Genomic DNA, 18,261 nt, shown 5'->3' with positions numbered 1-18,261 from the left:
GTCCTCACCTTCAAGCAATGTTATGAAAAAGCCTGTAAGTTCCTAGCTGTAATCAAAAGTGGTGCACTCTCATGTCAACCATTTCAAAGATGTTTCTCAGTGACTCTTGATAATCTTGTATGTACAGAAGTGAATGCTAGACTCAGCTGGACTAATCCAGCTTTTCAGCTACAGAACGTGTAGCAGGTGCTGTCATGGACCAGGGATGTGTTCATGCTAACTCACACAATCAATGCTCTCATGAACAAACTTATCCCAAAGTTACTCTTAGAAGATCAGATGACTACCAGGCAGAAACCAGGATGAGGAGGTTCAATTATAATTTTATGCATGGCGTAATCTCTTCTAGAGGAAGAACAGTACTGAAGGTGGTCTTTCTCATAGACATATAAAATAAGGCTGCCAGCAAATGGACCAATGTTCATATATTTTCAAGGTAAAAGGGAGCTTCAAACAGAGATAATTTTTCCCCCAAGAAAAACGGACCCATCAGACTAATGATGCCATAAGCCAAATGCCTCCTCTAAAAACTCTCTTTGCAATGGTCCCCTACTTCCAAAAACCATCTGATAAACATTCTAGATTTATATTCCCAAGGGAATATCCTGGGCCATAGACCTTAATTAGCTCCATTTAGATTTAGTGTTATATTTCTCATTAATAATTAGTGTTCTAGTTTATCACTTAACGCCTAGGGAGCTTAGCAAGTAAGAATTATCAAAGATCAGAGATAAGCTCTTAGAAGACTGGATTTGCAAAACTGTAAAGCCAGGTGTAGAAAGCAGTGAGTTCAGGTCTTTTCCTGTGAAAAGTGCTCCTGTGCAGCGAGAAATATCCCTCATGGATTGTTAACATCGTTAGCACTGCAGCCAGCACATCTCTCTGCTCAGCAATCTCTACTTTTCTAATGAAATGTTTCTGTGTATATCGAATGAAGAAAATCTGAATTAAGCTCAAAAAGGCAACATGAGTATAGATATTATTGGAAACCACTAGGAAGAACCACACACTTAAAATAGAAACAAAAACAGTACCTGTCTCCTGAGATCTCTTGTTTTCTTCGTCATCTTGTCAATTGCAATGTTTAGAGGATCTCCTTTTTCTTTCCTTCCAGTCTGTTAAGAAAAAAGAAACCATTTTTGGTTTAGAACATTCAATACTAGTGACATTAAATGTTGAAAACAATTCAGGATGACACTTACGTTATACAGTCCAATCTATAAGAAAGTGAAAAATAAATTCAATTCAATATACAGCAACTATGATTTGGTTTCCAAAGATATCTTTTCTTCTGAAATAAAACATTTAAATTTGTAACAATCAATACAGTTTCAGGATGTATCCAAATCTGCTTTCTTAGTTTCACTTACAGATTAAGTAAGCATAAGGATAGTTTGCTTTTGCTTCTAAATACAAATGCTTTGTGCTTCTTTATTATGTAAGCGTACATATGAGTAGACAAGAACTGAGATGATAAAAATAAGTTTGAAAGGATTTTTGAGTAAATTACCAGAATAGAAATTTTATGACAGTGTTTCATAGGCCATTTTGCAACGTCTGTACCAAAACCAGAAGACGTGCATTACTTAAAAATATAGTATTTCTAATCTCTATTCTGTAAAGCAGCGGAATGATAAAATAATAACAAGTAACACAAAGACTGAAGTCATGAAAAAATATTTCCTCATGAGTATAACAGGAACATCTTCTTTCATAAAATATTCACTTAAAATTTCACTAGTTTCTTGAGTTTGTTTTTATTTTTTTATAGGGGGCTAGTTATAGTAAAACAGAGTCAAACCAATGGTGCTCCACTGTCTTTTTAAAACAGAAACTAGACCCTCATAGATATGAAGTTCTACAAACACAGCTGGCAATATTTTTGCTTTAAGAGAAAATTATTCTCAAAAGCTTTGTCAGATATATTATATTTTCTATGCCTTAAACAGCCTGTAGAATGATTTATGTATGAACCTAGAGGCAGGAAAATCCCTGCTCCAAACTCTGTCTCTACAACCTCTTTTAAGTCTCTGTAATAAGTTGAGCAGATAATAAAATGAGACCATAGGTCACAAGTTTAACCTAATGGGATTGTGAGTTCCTAGACTCTAAAGAAATTAATATCCAATAGGTTTGTAAATGGTCTCTTTCAATTGACACATAAAGCTGATACATACACACCCAATCTACAGAGCTGGGTTTAAAGAAGCTACTCTTCTCTGTGAATTGCTTAATTAACCATTTTCTCTGAAAAAATGTCTGAGGCATAGCCCTAAAGAGTTTTCATTGAAAAGTCAAAAAATAAAGGGCATATGTGTGCATATTTTTAGTCATCTAAAATCATACAAATTCCTACCATTCTGCCCCACTCTCTAAACCCGTAGAGTGACTCTTTCAGATGTACACACTGAGGTTTGTAAGTAGGAAGAGCTTAGAATAAAGTGGCTAACATTTTACAACTTTGAAATATCAGCTTATAAATAGCTCCAAGAAAACAAAAGTAGCTAGAGAAGAATAGTACACGACTTTCATCTTTTAGGCAAAATGGGCACATAGCCCCCGTGTCTTCCACACCGAGCCTTCACATCCAAGTGAACCCCACATTCAGCAGCTAGAGGCTCTTCTTTTTCCCTCCAAATTTCTTCTTCCAAAGAAAATGCCTGCTACTAAAATACTGGGCTCTTGTGTGGGCATCTAGACCACAATCTTTCTGAGAACCATGGATTTCCTGGGACCTTTCTATATATCAGAGTAATAATAACATTTTAGGGGCTGAGGATTTAGCTCAGCGTCATAAGCGGCTGCCTTGAAGCAGGCAGTCGTGAGTTTGATCCCTGGTACTAATAAAAATGAAAAAGACCAAAAAAAAAAAAAAAAAACCATTAAAAAGCTAAGAGTTCTGAGTTTGTTTTTAAAATGTGGTGATGACAAGGGAGTGGACTGCCATTAAAAGAATTTCAGGACAGTTTGTGTACACAAAATAATTGCTGTGTGAAAGGTTAAAAGAAATGAAGCATTTGCTTCCGGTTCAAAGTTTATGGGGCACCAAGGAACCCGCTAATGATAAAAAACACAATACTGCAAAGTATCAAAATTAATTCAACAATTCTATTTCAAAACAAGACATTGTATCACAATTTTATACAAAGGCAAGATCCAACAGAGTAGGGTTAAAGTGGGGCTAGTGAGGGAAGTATGCAAGTTTAGCCTGTGATATTAGTGTTAAATTTTAAAGTTCAAAAAATCTGTACTTTTTATGTGCTATAAGTGCAACCCGAAGCGCAGAGGCAACAGTAACACTCAGTTAAGATTATAACTAGCATTGTTACAGACACACGTGGGAGGTTTGGTTGCCCCTTCTGTGAGCAGAGGGACAATATGGAGATTCTGTACTGCATTTAATAAGTAAGGTAAAATCACAGTGGAGACATACAAGAAATGAAAAAATTAAAGTTCTTATCCTCAGCGATGCCCTAATACTGATGAGTAAACTAGAACAACAGACCAGCAATGCTGAGAACTGAAGAGAGAGGTCTACTTTTACAAAGGGCTGATTTGTTTAGAAAAAGAAGCAGAAGCAGAAGCAGAGGGAGAAGGAAGAGGAGGAGGAGAAGAAGGAGGAGGAGGAGAGGAAGAGGAAGAGGAAAAAGGAAAGAAGGAGAAGGAGAAAGAGAAGAAGAAGAAGAAGAAGAAGAAGAAGAAGAAGAAGAAGAAGAAGAAGAAGAAGAAGAAGAAGAAGAAGAAGAAGAAGAAGAAGAAGACACTACATTTCGAATTCGGGGAACCAAGCTATCTTAGAGAGGAAAAGGGAAATTTAGCTGCACCTTAATCTCCGGGTTAGATTAGAATCAGTAGGAGTGATTATCCAAGGCAAGAATGTGAAAAACGGCAAAATGAGTTTCAGGAGTACATTGAGTAGAATGCAGTAGCCAGTTCTCTACGGTACCAAGACTAAATGTAGAGAATTGACTAACATAGAGATTATTTCTATAAGAGCTTCTTCAGAGAGTGGTTATTGCTGATGATATTTTGATCTTCCAGCCCCAAGAATCTCTGACAACGTGAGCAATTCACACCACTCGTGTCAGATTTCTGTGTTAGGTATTTTGAATTCTGGGCTTCTCCAACCACTGAGTCTTAGCTAAAAACTAGCTCAGAAACGTAGTGGACCTGCGTGTATTATTTGTTGTGACTCTTTAAGGAAGAATTTTTACTAGAAAACTGTAGAGAATTTGGTTTATTGGCAAGAATAGTCAATCACAGGTCCTTTATTAGCGCCAATTGTTTTATATTTGTTTATTTGCTTTGTCTTATTTTGTTTTTAAGATGCTAAAGAATGAACCAGGACCTCATGTATGACAATGCTCTCCGTGCTAATTTACTACCTATTTACTTCTCAAAATCTTTTCCATTTTTGAACTAATATCTTCCAAAGTTACCCAGGCTAGCTTTGAAGCTGCAAATCTTCTCCTTCAGCCACCCTAGTAGGTGTGATTACAGGAATGCAGCACTGTGCCTAATTTCTGTAAAGGACGTGTATAGACACAGCAGTAGCAAGCCCACCAAGGCTCAGATTTGCACAGCCAATGGGGACTTGGGAGCCATCGTGTCCTGTTTACCTCCTGTCATGTCTGCTTGTGGAACTAAGTTTAAATTAACAGCCTAATTGGATAGGAAGCCAATTGGCCAAAGACAGAGAGACAGACAGAGTTGCCTCCTAGTGTCAGGTCCTTATTATTAGGCTCTGCAATCTAGGATTAATGATTTACCCTGCTTTTCTTAATGCCTGTTTCCTCTCAAGCACAGTGGATAGCGTGATATATGGTCTATCTTCTTCTCAAGGTTAGCAGTGTGATCAATCATGATGTGTATGTGCTGCAAAAATAAAAAGCATTAACAGCAGTCAGGATAATTAGAAAGTATTTTTTGCTAAGGAAAGAAAAATAAAAGAATTGATTTACAAACTGCATAGCAACTATTTTTGGATCACCTGGAATTCTGTGCACACCTTGCCAAATAAAAACAAAACAAAAACCTAGACTCCCTAAAGGGAAAGTTATTCCATAGTAAGAAAAGAATTATTTTACACAATTCAGTCTAAATAGTCAACTAGTCTGGGATAATTTTTAAGAAATTAAATAAGGGAGGCTGGGATATAGCTCAACAGTACCAGGGCCTGGCTGACAAAAGCAAGGTTGTGAGTTTCATCCCTGGCACGAAAATAAATAAATAAGTAAATAAGGAGAAAAAATTCAGCTTAGTTTTTTTGTTTGTTTGTTTGTTTTAAACATAGCATGTGCATATTTGTGAGCAAATTCCCATCTCTGGGGAGTCAACCAGATGTCTCCCCCAGGCTTCTCTTAAAGATCTTTATAAATTAAAAGCAGATTAACTAAATTGAAGTGCATGCATTTTGAGATTATCACCTAATAATAAAAATGTGCAGTGTTTGATCATGCACTTAGTCCCTGCCTTTGCTGAAGAAGGAAACAAAAGCCAGTTACAAGCCCTCTCTGCCAGTGCCCGCGTCTGCTGCTACCATTAGTCTTTATCATAGAGGCCTAGCTGTAGAATGAAGGGGCCAGGAATGAGCTAGAGAGCTCTGGAATGTGGGCACAGAGGCATGTTGGAGAATGTGCGGTGCAATTCCCCGTCCTGGGAAAGCAGTCGTGCCTCTGCAGAAAGAGCTAGGAATCCTCAGTCCCAGATTTCTTTTCTCTAAATCTTAGCTAAGTGCCTGCTTTGTGTGATTATGGCGACCATTAAAGAGATAGGATCTGTAGAATGTTTAGCACAGCACTTGAGCAGTACAGTTAACTCAGGAAACATTGCCTGCTTCATCTTTCCCACTCTCTCATTCCCCTTAAAGATGACGATAGCAAGATCTAGAGATGAAGCCACCGATTCTAATCACCTAAGTCATTAGTATTTGACTAGCGCCTGTGACTCCCAATGCCGAGTGTTTTCCATTCCACATCTAAACCATTGCCCATCTTTAAAATTCCGGGACACTGTGCTTATGCAGAGTTTCATCTGTCTCTCTTCAAAGGCTATCAACCGAATCTCAGTTCGGGGCGTAATTCCTCTGCCACTTTCTGTCCACAGACCTTGCATGACTTGCTGGGACCTCCTCCCCACTTGTCTTCTTTATGGTTACTTGCAGAGAATGAATTTGCAGTGGAGATAGCCATTTAATCAATACTGTGATCAGAATAAGAAGCAGGCAGGAGCGCTCTCTCACATCGCCGTGGGCGCCTTTCCTTGTTGCCATCTGTCGTGCCAGGGAGGCGCGTGTTTATTAAACTTTATTTGTTTTAGTCTTTCAGTGCTATTTTACAAAACATATTCAGGATAGATCTGTGGCTTGAACTGATGAGAGTGAAAAGAACGCATTTCTTGATTTGGATTTCTATGGAGATCCTCTCCCTCCCATCCTCTGGCTCCAGACTCAAGTCCTGTTTGCCAAAGTATCAGATGTTGTCATGAATATCTTCACATTTCCACTTTAATTCTATACAGAAGGACTGGGTTATTCACTGAAATTCTGGTTTTTACAATTCGTCTTCAGGAAAAGCATAATACGTTATTTCAACCTATATAATGAAGCAAAGGTAGAATGTTTTCTACCTTTGCTTCATTAAATAGAAAAGGCCCTCTTACTTTGAACAAAGATCCTTTCTGTCTCTCACTTTCTCTCCATATCAATATGTGTCACCCCCTTAAAATGCTGAAGATGTGTACAATGCATTTATATTGACCTGCTAAATAACATGCAACATATGTGAATCCTCTAGTTTACAAAACAAAATCATAAGAAACACTGATTTTTACATCTCTGAAAATGAGAATTTCTTTAAAGATGTTTTGCATTCCAGTCCCTCATCCCACTGGAACATATGATCCAACACAGGTGGTCAGTCATGGAGGCCCTGGGAATACAAACTTATTAGCCAGTATTTCCATTTGATCCACAGATGTACATCAACTGTATTTTAAGCTGTTTATCCTTATGTAAAGCATGGTTGTAAGAAGACAGATGTCATCATTGTCTTCCTTGCCCTCAAAGAAAGCTATAAGCATAACTGGAAGTATGAGGATTCTTTAACATTCAGTGCAGCCATAATTCTAATATATCAGTTGTGTGAGGGGTTAATTAAATGCTCAGACTTCAAATTGTTGTCGTTTGAAAGAAGTGGAAGTCAAAATCATCAGACTGGTAGAAAGCAACAGTGTGCCATGCACGTTATCTCCAACACACTTTTCTGTCATTTAAACCTATGATTTAGACAACAGAAGGGAGGAGAAAAAATTGTCTATTGATCTAGCAGTCACCTCTTTCATGCTTGGAAGGTTGCCTGCCTACCTTTGAACCTCACATACAGAAATCATATCCTTATTACAAATAACACCATTATTTATAGAACCTTGAACATTTCATAATACCTCTATAATGTGTGTAAATCACAATCTGAACAGGTGGACCTTTCTAAATGTTACATTTTCACTAGTTAAGGACATTTTTCTTGTGATAGAAAGAGGTAGTATCTCTTTGAAATGGAAGATAATAAAGCAGTGGCCACAAAATGAATTCATGAGCAGATTGTTCTAATCACATTACCACCAAGACTTGCTTGATCTAGGATAATAGTTGGGAGAGGGAGGAGATAAAAGAGGAAGAGGAAAAAGCAATACGACTCTGACCTTCTATGAGAGACCTTGTCAATGTTCAAGGAAAAAGCTGTCAATTTATAATGCAAGAAAACATCAAAGAGTATTATTGGCAAGATTTCAAGACCTTATTCATTAGTGCAGATACTGCTTAATTTATGATGTGAGCTATAATTATCATAATTTGAAAAGTATTGTAAGTAGCAATGCAATAAATACACCTGACCTTTCAAAGAACATGGCTTAGAAACACAGTACACCAAAGGAGTTGTTTATCCCCATGTTCAAGTGGCTGATTGAGAGCCATAGCTTCATTCTGCTGCCTAGAATCTCAAAAGATTGAAATTCAGGGACAGGCATACTAGCACATGCCAGTAATCCCAGCATTTAGAAGACTGAGGCAGGAAGATTACAGGTTTGAGAGTAGTCTGAGCTTATACAGTGAGGTCCTGTCTCAAAAAGAAAAGAAAAGAAAAATCAAAATTTAAAGTGCAGTTTCTACCAAACTTGTGTCACTTTTATATCATAGTAAAGTTAAAAGAAAATATGGTGGTCAATCTGTAGAACACTGTCATGCATGTATACTTTGGGAAATGCTTGCAATAAAACTCAGAGAGATCACAGCACACGATTATTGTGTGTATCCTCCCATAGAACTATCCATGTTCTCTCAGCAGTAGTCCTCCAATTTTTTCTTCTAACTCTTAACCAAGTACTCCTTGCCAAGGGGTAAATTTACAGTCACATGCAAACCTGTGAGAAGCAGACACAGGATGGTAGATTGTGGGTAGAGCTACCCTGAAGGAGGCATATATATTTTTATTACTAGCATTTATAAGTTGGTTGCAGATAAATTTTGAGCTACTTAGGGAATCTGGAAACAGATCCCACACATAAAAATGCATAGCTGATGCAGAAAGATAGAGGCAGACAGAGACAGAGAGGGAGACAGGAAGGAAGGAGAGTTTGTGAGAGAAATCAGAGATGGGAAGAGATGAGAAGAAAGTGCAGGATGTAATGGCTGATCTACTGTCAATTTGAGAAGTCTGGAAGGTTAAGTAACTCAGCAGTTTTACAACCTAGTATGTAAAGGACTTGCCTTTACTGTTCTAGAGTATTGTTCATGGTGTCAACTTAAGAAGTTTAGAAGTTTAACCAAGTGACTCAGAAGGGGGCCAGGGTCCTCACTTTGTAAACGTCCTCAGCCTGTGCAAAAAGAGGGCAGGGACATGGTGTGTGACCACCTACCCCAGGGTGGGCAGCCTGCGTAAAATAAAAGGAAAATGAATAAGGACTGATTTCTGGTTCTTCAGAGGAGCTTCAGTCTTCAGCCTTCAGCTTGGATGTCATCTCCTGGATTCTGGTACAGACTGTGCAGCTTCCACATGGGACTCTTCAGTCTTACATCACAGACCCATCAGCCTCCTGAAACAGACTGGTACAGGACACTGCACTGAGCTCTAGACCTTGGGCTGGATCCCTCAACCTTTGGTGTGTAGACGCCCTCTTCAAACTTCTTCACCCAACTCTATGGCTGACCATCCCAAGCCAATCTTTTAATTTCTTATGCATGTGTATATCTTGTGTCATACCTATTGTTTTAGTTTATCCTGACTGATGTGAAGACAATGATAGGGAAGGGAGTTGAGAGGAAGATGGGGAGGGAGAGCAAGAGAAGGAAAGGTAAGGGGAAGAAAGTCTACTTTGCAGTTAAATCAATTGATACATATATTCAAATAGTCCATTTAAGATGATATAACAAAACTACCATAGACTGAGTGCTCATTAGAACAAAACTTACATCTTTACATAATGGAGGCTGGGAAATTTTAAACCAAATCATGAGTGTGTAAGGGGTCTGGGAACAGCCCACTTCCTAGATCATATAGAGACTTTTGCTATGTGCGCAGATGGCCAAAGGGGCAAAACTCGCCAGCGTGTTTTTCTACGAGGGCGCAAATCTCATTTGTGAAGATTCTACCTCCTAGCCTACTTTTTAAAGGTCTCCACTTTCAACTATCATTGCATTGGGAATTGTATTTTGATGTAGTCATTTTGGGAAGATATAAACATTCAACATTCTAACTCATAAAAGAATGATCTTTATATCCTTAGGTCTTAGAGTTGGGCCTGGCAAATAATAGACATTCAATAAATTGTCCTAAATATATGAATAAAATAGATGATCTCCTGAGTTCGTGTACACTGAAACTCATAAGTATATTTTAGTAGATGACCTGGTAATGTAACTTAACAAATTCCCCCTTGTTTGTGACTGTTGAATTTCTGTCACATTTTTAAAAAGTCTTGAATAAATTAAAGATGTTAATATAATAGGCCAAAATAATTTGAAAGCATGATATTTGGGAGAAGATTTCAGCCAACAGTCCCAGTGGACAGCCTGGAACATACCAGGGAAATTCAAGTTCACATCCATGGTTTCCCCCACCGCTAATCACTGACCAGGTACTCACATGCTTACATGGCATTAACATATTGTTCCCTCCAACCCACTTAGTCACTGAATCTGCCTATCAGATTCTCTCCAGTTTCCATACTGTTCCTCCAATCTTTCTCACCATGAAGTCTACTCACCCTAGTGTACTCTCCAACCCACCATACACCTTGTTGGTTAACTCTGTCATCATCTTCAGCATGGGCTACTACAATGAAGTTTTCACTTCCTCATCTGTTCATTATAACCATTTCTCTATTTTCTACTAAATTATTGAGTCTAGATTTAAGATTCCCCTTTTTGGAATCTTTAACTCAATAACTCCCAACTTCTTTGGCTCTGTTTCAGGCCCACAGATATCTATCTGGAAGGGGTCATCCCTTTTCAATCAACCATTCATCTTGAAGATTCTACTCACTCTTCAAGGAGCAGCTCACTCCCCCAACAACTCAGGGAGACTTCCTAGACCTATCCAGCCCTTGAAGATCTCCTCTTGTGAACACACACTCCACTCAGGTACTGCACAAAATAATGCAGATGTTAACAAGGTACCATCCTGCATTATTAAACAGTTCTGCTATGTGGTTGAAGAACAGAATCCAAGCACTTTTCTGCTCATGAATACCAGAGGACTCTGTGTGAAACTCATCAGAAGTGCTTAGGAAACGTGTGTATAGATAGAAAGATGGATGGTTCGAGTAGGCACCTGGAGATAGGAAGCTGGCAGGAAAGGAATGAGCAATTTAGAAAATATGGGGTCCTAAAAATAAATGTCACAATGAGCTGGTCATAGCCCTAGGAAATGGTTGGTTAACACCTGTGCCATGTTACACTTCTTGTTCCTTGATTTATTTGATTAATGCAGGTGTAGTTCTCAGTGATTAATTGGTGGGCTACTCTGCATAGAAGGTATTTTTCATAATGCCACCCCCTAACCTTGAGTGAGCGCTAAAAGCCAGGGTTAATTAACCGCATATCCCTTCTAAGCTGGTAGGAGACCACAAACTGAGCAAAATGCTAAAAAATGCCATTTCATCTCCGCAGCTGAGATGAAAGTAGTCAAGGCACAGTGCAAATTCCCACTGATTTCATACCTGCATGCTTGCACACATGCACGCACACACACACCCACATGCATACACACACACAACCTGAATACATGATGAAGATTTCAGTGAAATTTAAAGCTCCATTTCATTTTTTAGCACATATTCCCCAAACCACTCAGTTACAGTAACAGGAAAAGCATCACTTGAGATTGGGATTTAACACTGTCTCAAAAAACAGTCAGTATATGGGACCACATGTCTGAGAGTTCACAGATTAAAACATATTTAGGCAGAGGATCAATTTTTGAAAAGTATATTTAGGTGGAAACCTTAGGTCTTGGCCCCTCTGTGCCTCATATACAGATGTCCCACCACACAAATATGTAAAACACATCATCATGATCCTGTTCTTTGCAAAAACTTGTCATGAATGTATGCCCCTTTTTTTTTTCAATTAGAAGTACAAAGTTTCAGCATTAGGAAGACATAGGCTAACTATATTTACTCAAAACTTTGACATTTTTGGGAAAAATATCTTACATAAAATAGTACCTAAGTACATCATAAATATCCACAGATATCCCCCTTTGGAGGGTCATGAGATTGTGAGTTAAGGGCCAGCCTGAGTTACACGGAAAGGTTGAAGCTAGTCTTGAACACAGACTTTGTCTCAGAAAGAAAGAAAAAAGAAACAGAAACAGAAAGAGAGAAAGAAAAAAGACAGAGATACAGATACAGATATGCAAATACAAATGCAGATATGTACTGTGTATAAGTGACTGGTGTTTTAGTTGTTTGAATTGGATATGGATATCTGGAGATGAGGTGACCTGTACAGAGTTGGAGGTGAACATATGTGCTCTCAGAGGTAGAATAATACTGTTGCCAATTCTCATTCCCTGTCCATACTTTCTACATGCTTTTCCTTCCTTCTGTAATACTGCTTTCTCAAAACCTGGCTGACAAGTAAGAATTTCTGAGATATGAAATCTTGACTGCACACAAAAGATAGACGCACCTTGAGAAGGACAAAAAAAAAAAAAAAAAAAAGAGTAAATGACTTTTCTCCTGCGATAGAAGGTTGAGGACATCAGGTACCAAATGGATGCAGTGGACCTTCTGAGCAACAGTAAATGAGTGGGATGAGGATGCAGGTGGCACTAGAGAACACTTGGGACCGTCTGGCCAGCCCTAGGCAAAGGAAATGAGGAAGGCTTTTGGGTGCCAGTGGGCAGGGGAAATACAGTGTTATGAAGCAGTAAGTACCATAGCCTTGCAGTATGGCCAGAGGACCCCCAAAGATATCTCTGCTCATGTGCTAAAGCCAAGGCCAATGCCCAAATCAACTCTGACCTGGCTTGGTCTTTGGCAAAGCCTGTGAGGCCCACCGTTCCCTGTGCTCTCTGCTCACTCCTAACTCAACAAGTCTATCTCTATCTGGGAGCTTTCTCCTTCTTGCCCTGCTCCCCTCCAAAAGGCCAGTCTGCTGAGAAAGCAAATTTACAAACCCTACTCACTAATCACGTAGCATCACTATGAGAGAGCTAGCAGAATATTTTTCCATGACATGGGCAGTTAAAATGACAAAGTTATACTTTAAATATTTACACACTAAAAAGTCAGCATCTAGAGATGCTGATCTTTCTCCTGCCCCTCCTGTGCTTTGTCTTTGTTTGCTAAGACCTGGGCTCTTCCTTTTCTTCCAAAACCTATCCCTACATCAGAAGCAAAGGCTACATTGCCCCTCACCTGCACCCTGAGGCCACCCTTACAGACCTGGCAGACATAGTATGAGGCCTGAGTCTCCCGTGAAAGAAGGCCTTTGTGGGAATGCTTAGGGTCTTCATCATAAGAGAATTCTCTCTTAGGGCATTTCCTCACCCTTGGAACAAATGAAAACTTTATGAGGCAAATAGCATTTTGCAGCATGATAGTTAAAAACCTAAGCTAAGTAGAAAGCAGGCCGAAACCCTAGAACACATGTCTCACATCGTCCCAAATATTCTTCACTATGTGGCTCCCATAAACACCATCTGCTGTGTTAATTTGTAAAGAATTACAAGGTTCTTAAAATTACACTTTGCTCTCTGTAGCGTACACTGTGTCTATTAAGGGGGAGACTTGAGAATGCACATCACATCCAGTCAGATGCTGAGATCTTCTTCCTTCCTATGCTGGAGCTCACTGAAAGTTTGCTAAGACTGCACGGAAATTTACCAACAGCATCCTTTTCTGTCCCATCCAGCTCTGTGCATGTGGAAGGGCAGGTGTTGCAAAAAGGAAACAAAATGCACAGGACAAAGCCTGTGCCTAGATTATATGCTGAGTACAGACATATTTTTGAACTCTGTATATATTTCCCACTGTACCAAATCTTCAAAGAATCAGAAGAGCAAGGTTGGAGGAATTCCTTAGGAGAAGTTTCCTTCTCCACTGCTGGCTTGTAACCACCACAGTTTCCTCCTCAAAGTCTCTGAGTGGCAGCTGAGGAGCCCAAATGTGTGCCTCTCATAACACATGGCTTTGGCAATAGACTACAAATGCAAACTTTTAGGTGAACTGAGTTCCCAGAAAGGGTGTTGCTAGTTTACAAAGATGGTAAGTGGTGGTTAAAGATAAAAGGAGAAAGTTAGGCATGATGATGCATGCGTGTAATTCCAACACTCAAAAGGCTGAGGCAAGAGTATTGCAGGCCAGCCTGAGCTACATAGTGAGTCCAAGGCCAGTTTGAACTACGCAGAGACCCTGTTTCAAAACAAACAAACCAACAAAAACAAACAAACAAAAGAAGGTACAAAGAAGATTCTTAGACTCAGTAATCCTTAGACTGAAAACAAATGCAGATTTCTGGCCTTTCCCCCATGTGATTATGTTTAAGTAGTATACAATAGGACCAGGATATTTTCATTTACTTTTATGCATTTCTGTATTTTTAGAGCACTAGGCATCAAAATCTTGGTCTCATAAATGCAACACAAATGCTCCACTACTGAACTAGTCCCCCAGTGAACTTGCCAGTTTAATATTCATTTTTTAAAAGTATAAATAAGTTCTAAAAAGAAGAAAAAAATTCAAGGAGTTCTAACTTGACTAATCATTTGATTAACCAAACTCTTTCAAACTTTGACCCAGGAATCTGCATTTTAATATTTCTGTGAAATTCTGTTGATCAACCTAATTATGAGTTTTGCAATCAACTGTTGGTATGAAGCTTAAAATAGGACCAGGGATCCACAATTAAGATAATTCTGCTTAATTCCTAATGAATGAGTCACTATCTCAAAAACATGAGAGTCTAAACCAAACCACTTAATTAGAAAAGAAAAGCTTTGCTGCCTGAGAAATGAAAACAATACAGAGTAACTACACTCTACCATAACATTTCAAAAAAATCCCTGCATAAAGAGAAAGAAAATTACTCCAGCTTTCTGATTCCCTTGCCTGTCATTGCCATGTCTACATATGTGTAGACATGAATTAAGACTAAGTGGATATAATAGACACAGAATCAAAAAGAGATTGCTGACCTTATTAGGGGATGCACAGCGTAAGAAAAATGTGTAACATCTCAAAAACAAAAACAAAATAAAAGTCTTCTGAATCAAGGGGTATTCTATAGATGTTGACAAACTTTACTGATTTCGAGCATTTTTTGAAAATTTACCCCAAGCTCCTCCTCCCGTGGTTGCAGTGTCTTTGCTCCCTTGTTTTGTCCCAGGCCCATAAGAGAAGCGTTTCCCTGAGCACCCCATGCTGTCTCTAGGTGCCCACCCTGCCATCTTTTTCTTACGTCTTATACTGAAGCATCCCCTACAATCCCATCAAAACTTGTCTGTCCCTGACTCTGTAGACTGCACCGAATTCCCTCTTCTTTTACGCCAGTTGAGTAATCTATCTGATACCAAGCAAAGGCATTTTTTTCAAACAAATCCTGAAAGAGATTTCTTTGGATAAGTGGACAAAATTGTCTCATCTACAGTGTCCTAGTCTGCTTGTAGCTACTGCCTGTCTTTCAAGCCCTGATTAAAAAGAAAAGAAAAAAATGTCTAAAAGTAGGACTAAAGGTTTCTGAGTAAATTTTCTCTCCTGGCTTAGAATTATCAGAGTTGAATAAACTACTATTGTTTGCAATTATGTCATCAGTGCTGTGGAATTGGATAAGGTTGACAATAATTGCTAAGCTGCTTGATAATGCATTCGTCAATTGCATACATAACAGTGGAGTGAAATGCTGTAATCATTGATTTGCATTTATATGAGAGGGAGAGGAAGGAGGAGAGACTGACAGACAGAGACAGAAAGACAAGAAGAAAAAGACAAAGACAGAGACAGAAAATGAAAGGTTCATCTGTTTTTATCTATTACCTCTGGGTATTCTCTCCCTGTGTAGGTAAAGAATAAAACTGTGAAGGAAAAAAACACATTTCCTTGTAACCAAAAGGAGTTTCTTTTGTGCTGTCAAAAACAAAATTATAATGATTTAGTTTAAAGATCACAACTAGTTTTATTTTGTAATTCTACAGTCGGCAACATTTCATTCCATAAGAAAGAATTAATTTCCAGACAACCAAGCAGAAGAGTTTGATTTCGTAGATAGAAAGGCCTTGAAGAAAGCAAAATCAAAAACACCAGTAGGTTGGTTATTTCAAAGTTGCTTTCCTTTCCAGTGCTGAGAGACAGCATAATAAGCAAATAACTAATAAGTTAATAAGTTACCTCTGGTTACCTTTTGTGTGTAAGCATTAATGCAGAGGGAACTTCATTATCATGCTAATGGAAGCTAGCCTATTTTGGAAATTTGGTTGCTGTCTTTCTAATCCTGATTAAATCAGAAGTTCAGATAAGCAGCCTTATTTCAGCAGAGTGCTGGGGAACTTTAGCATGAGTAACTCCATTTTGATGTTTAGCCTGGGCTATTGGGTCTCACTGTAAGAGTGTGATGTAAACAATAGATTCCTGTCATTTTTATTTAACAATTCTTAATACAGTGTTGTAATTAGTGGTAGAATAAATGTGGAAATCGTTGTAGTGTTATTGCTAAGATTCTCAGGTTGAGGCCCCTGAGGTAAGTGAATCCCCAAATTTCAGTTCATCCAGAATCGAATACCAGCCTGCTTTCGGCCATGGAGAGCCAAAAAAAGCTACAGTGTAAGCTCCAAGAGATATCTTAGGGCCTCCTGAAGGGTGTGACGACAAGACTTAGGGGAACAGCAAATGAATGGTTTAATAAAGAAATCAATATTAGTCTATCATACATTATTTTTTAAAAATGACAATTAAAATACAATTTCTAGCCTATTTTCTCTCTCTGCCTCACTTTTGACCTTTTCTATGCTTTCCTTTCCTTGAAAAAATCCTTTTGAGAGGACACTAAGGATGAACCCAGCTCCTTGGACACACTGGATATTGTTAGGGATGTCACTCAGCTGCTCTGCCAGCCACTTTCAAAGACTTTTTAAGTAAGTACAGACAGAAGTTGCCTCTCACTACTTTTCTGTGCAATACTGGACAAATTCCTCACTAAATGTCAGACTTCACATGCACAAGAGTGAAAATGATGCCTGATGCAGGATTGTGATAAAAATGGAGGCAATGCATATAAACTGTCCATCCCTGAATTTAGCATGAATATGGTATCCAATAAATACATTTCCTACCCTGAAATTTCCTCATCTGCCCAGTAAACTAGTTAAGGAGTAACACAATGTCCAGCATTTGAACCACAGATAGATGGAATGAATGATAGTGGACTGAATGGATAGTAAGAAAATATCATTATATAGTCTAGGTCTGAATTTGTCGAGATTTATCACTCACAAACCTTCAGGTAGCAGTGTGATATTTAATCATGAAGTTTTCTCGGATTTAAAGTTTACTCATGATACAATTCAAATACGCAGCAAAAGACAAGGAGAACCAGATATGGATCCTGATATTCTATGAATAATAAGTGAGGAATTCAAACTCTTAACTGTGGTTTCTTCTGCTAAGGAAGGATGGGGAGCAAATGCTAGGGATTGATTCCCTCTTTTCAGTCCTATGCATGGGTAATGAAATCAGTAATGAATGCATCTCACTGATGACTTTAATCAAATGCAACACCTGTAACTGCCAAGAAGAGGGAGATTCCCCGAAGCAACTAGAGTGGCTTCTATTTTGGTCTCCTTCATTGGCACATCCAGGAAGCCAGATGCAGCAGGCCCGCCAAGGTTGCTCCACACTGAACAGGATCTCAAGTGAGGAACTAGGACACTCCTCAGCAGCAAGAGACCTCCAAAGATGGGACTGATGGCCGCAAAATTCTTGTACATGTTCCTTCCACTACGATGCATTGCTTTGAGATCTAGCATCAGAGAATCACTGCATTTTGTTTGTGTGACTCTAGAATGTTCCTAATGAATTACTAATATGATTTAGGAAACCACACATGCAATATATTTAGTGGTATTCATTTGTTTCTACCATTAGACTACAAACTTCATGACGTCATTGATTTCACCTGTCTGCTTCATTTGTGTCTGTATGTTTCAATGCAAGAGTTGGCACATGCATCAGTGACATAAATGTAGTCATGTAGGAAAATATGCTAGCTAGGAAAATATGTTCCTTAACAGCACAGAAAGACAGGACTGAAACCTCTGTGTGGTTGGTGGGGGAAGGAAGCTCAAGAGAGGTGAAACCTTTGGCACATTGAGAAATCTGGTAAGGAATTCAGGGTGTAGAAATTAGACAAATCTATGAAACCAAAAAAAAAAAAAAAAAAAACTGATGGGTAAAATCAAATAATCGTAGAAATATGGAAAAGCCAAAGAGAAAGAAAAAAAGATTTATTTGCATAGCTTAAAGCAAAGTGAACTTTCTTTATATAGTTTAAGATGAAGGGCGCTTGAAAACTTTCCTTGGATCCTGGAGAATTAAGACCACCCAAAGCAGGAACTACTAGAGGAAAGGAATAATGGGTCAGGGATCCAGTATTATCATTGAAATAGAAGATACTACTAAGTGATCAAAAAACAAATGAGAAATTAGCAACCAGAAGAGTGCTAAACTCCTGAGTAAAATCAGCTGACATCACCTTGTGAGTGGATC

At 38.6% G+C, this 18,261-nt stretch overlaps 1 protein-coding gene across 3 annotated transcripts in view; it reads right to left on the bottom strand.

Annotated features, from left to right (window-relative positions):
- Positions 1 to 18,261, bottom strand: part of Ctnna2 (catenin alpha 2) — a 1,046,977-nt gene that overhangs the window by 236,089 nt on the left and 792,627 nt on the right. For 2 of the 3 annotated variants that reach the window (XM_063229641.1, XM_063229642.1), the window contains exon 8: positions 1,035 to 1,115. In XM_063229641.1, the coding sequence (XP_063085711.1) occupies positions 1,035 to 1,115 (81 nt within the window). Of the gene's footprint in view, positions 1 to 1,034; positions 1,116 to 1,202; positions 1,329 to 18,261 lie in introns of those variants that run through there. The other variant, XM_063229644.1, reaches the window with a different exon arrangement.

Source organism: Cavia porcellus, unplaced genomic scaffold (genome assembly GCF_034190915.1).
Source record: "Cavia porcellus strain 051 isolate PalLab524CR breed Dunkin Hartley unplaced genomic scaffold, mCavPor4.1 scaffold_18, whole genome shotgun sequence".
Taxonomy (NCBI): Eukaryota; Metazoa; Chordata; class Mammalia; order Rodentia; family Caviidae; genus Cavia; species Cavia porcellus.
The sequence above is the reverse complement of the archived record's forward strand: the minus strand, read 5'-3'. Positions and strand labels throughout refer to the sequence as shown.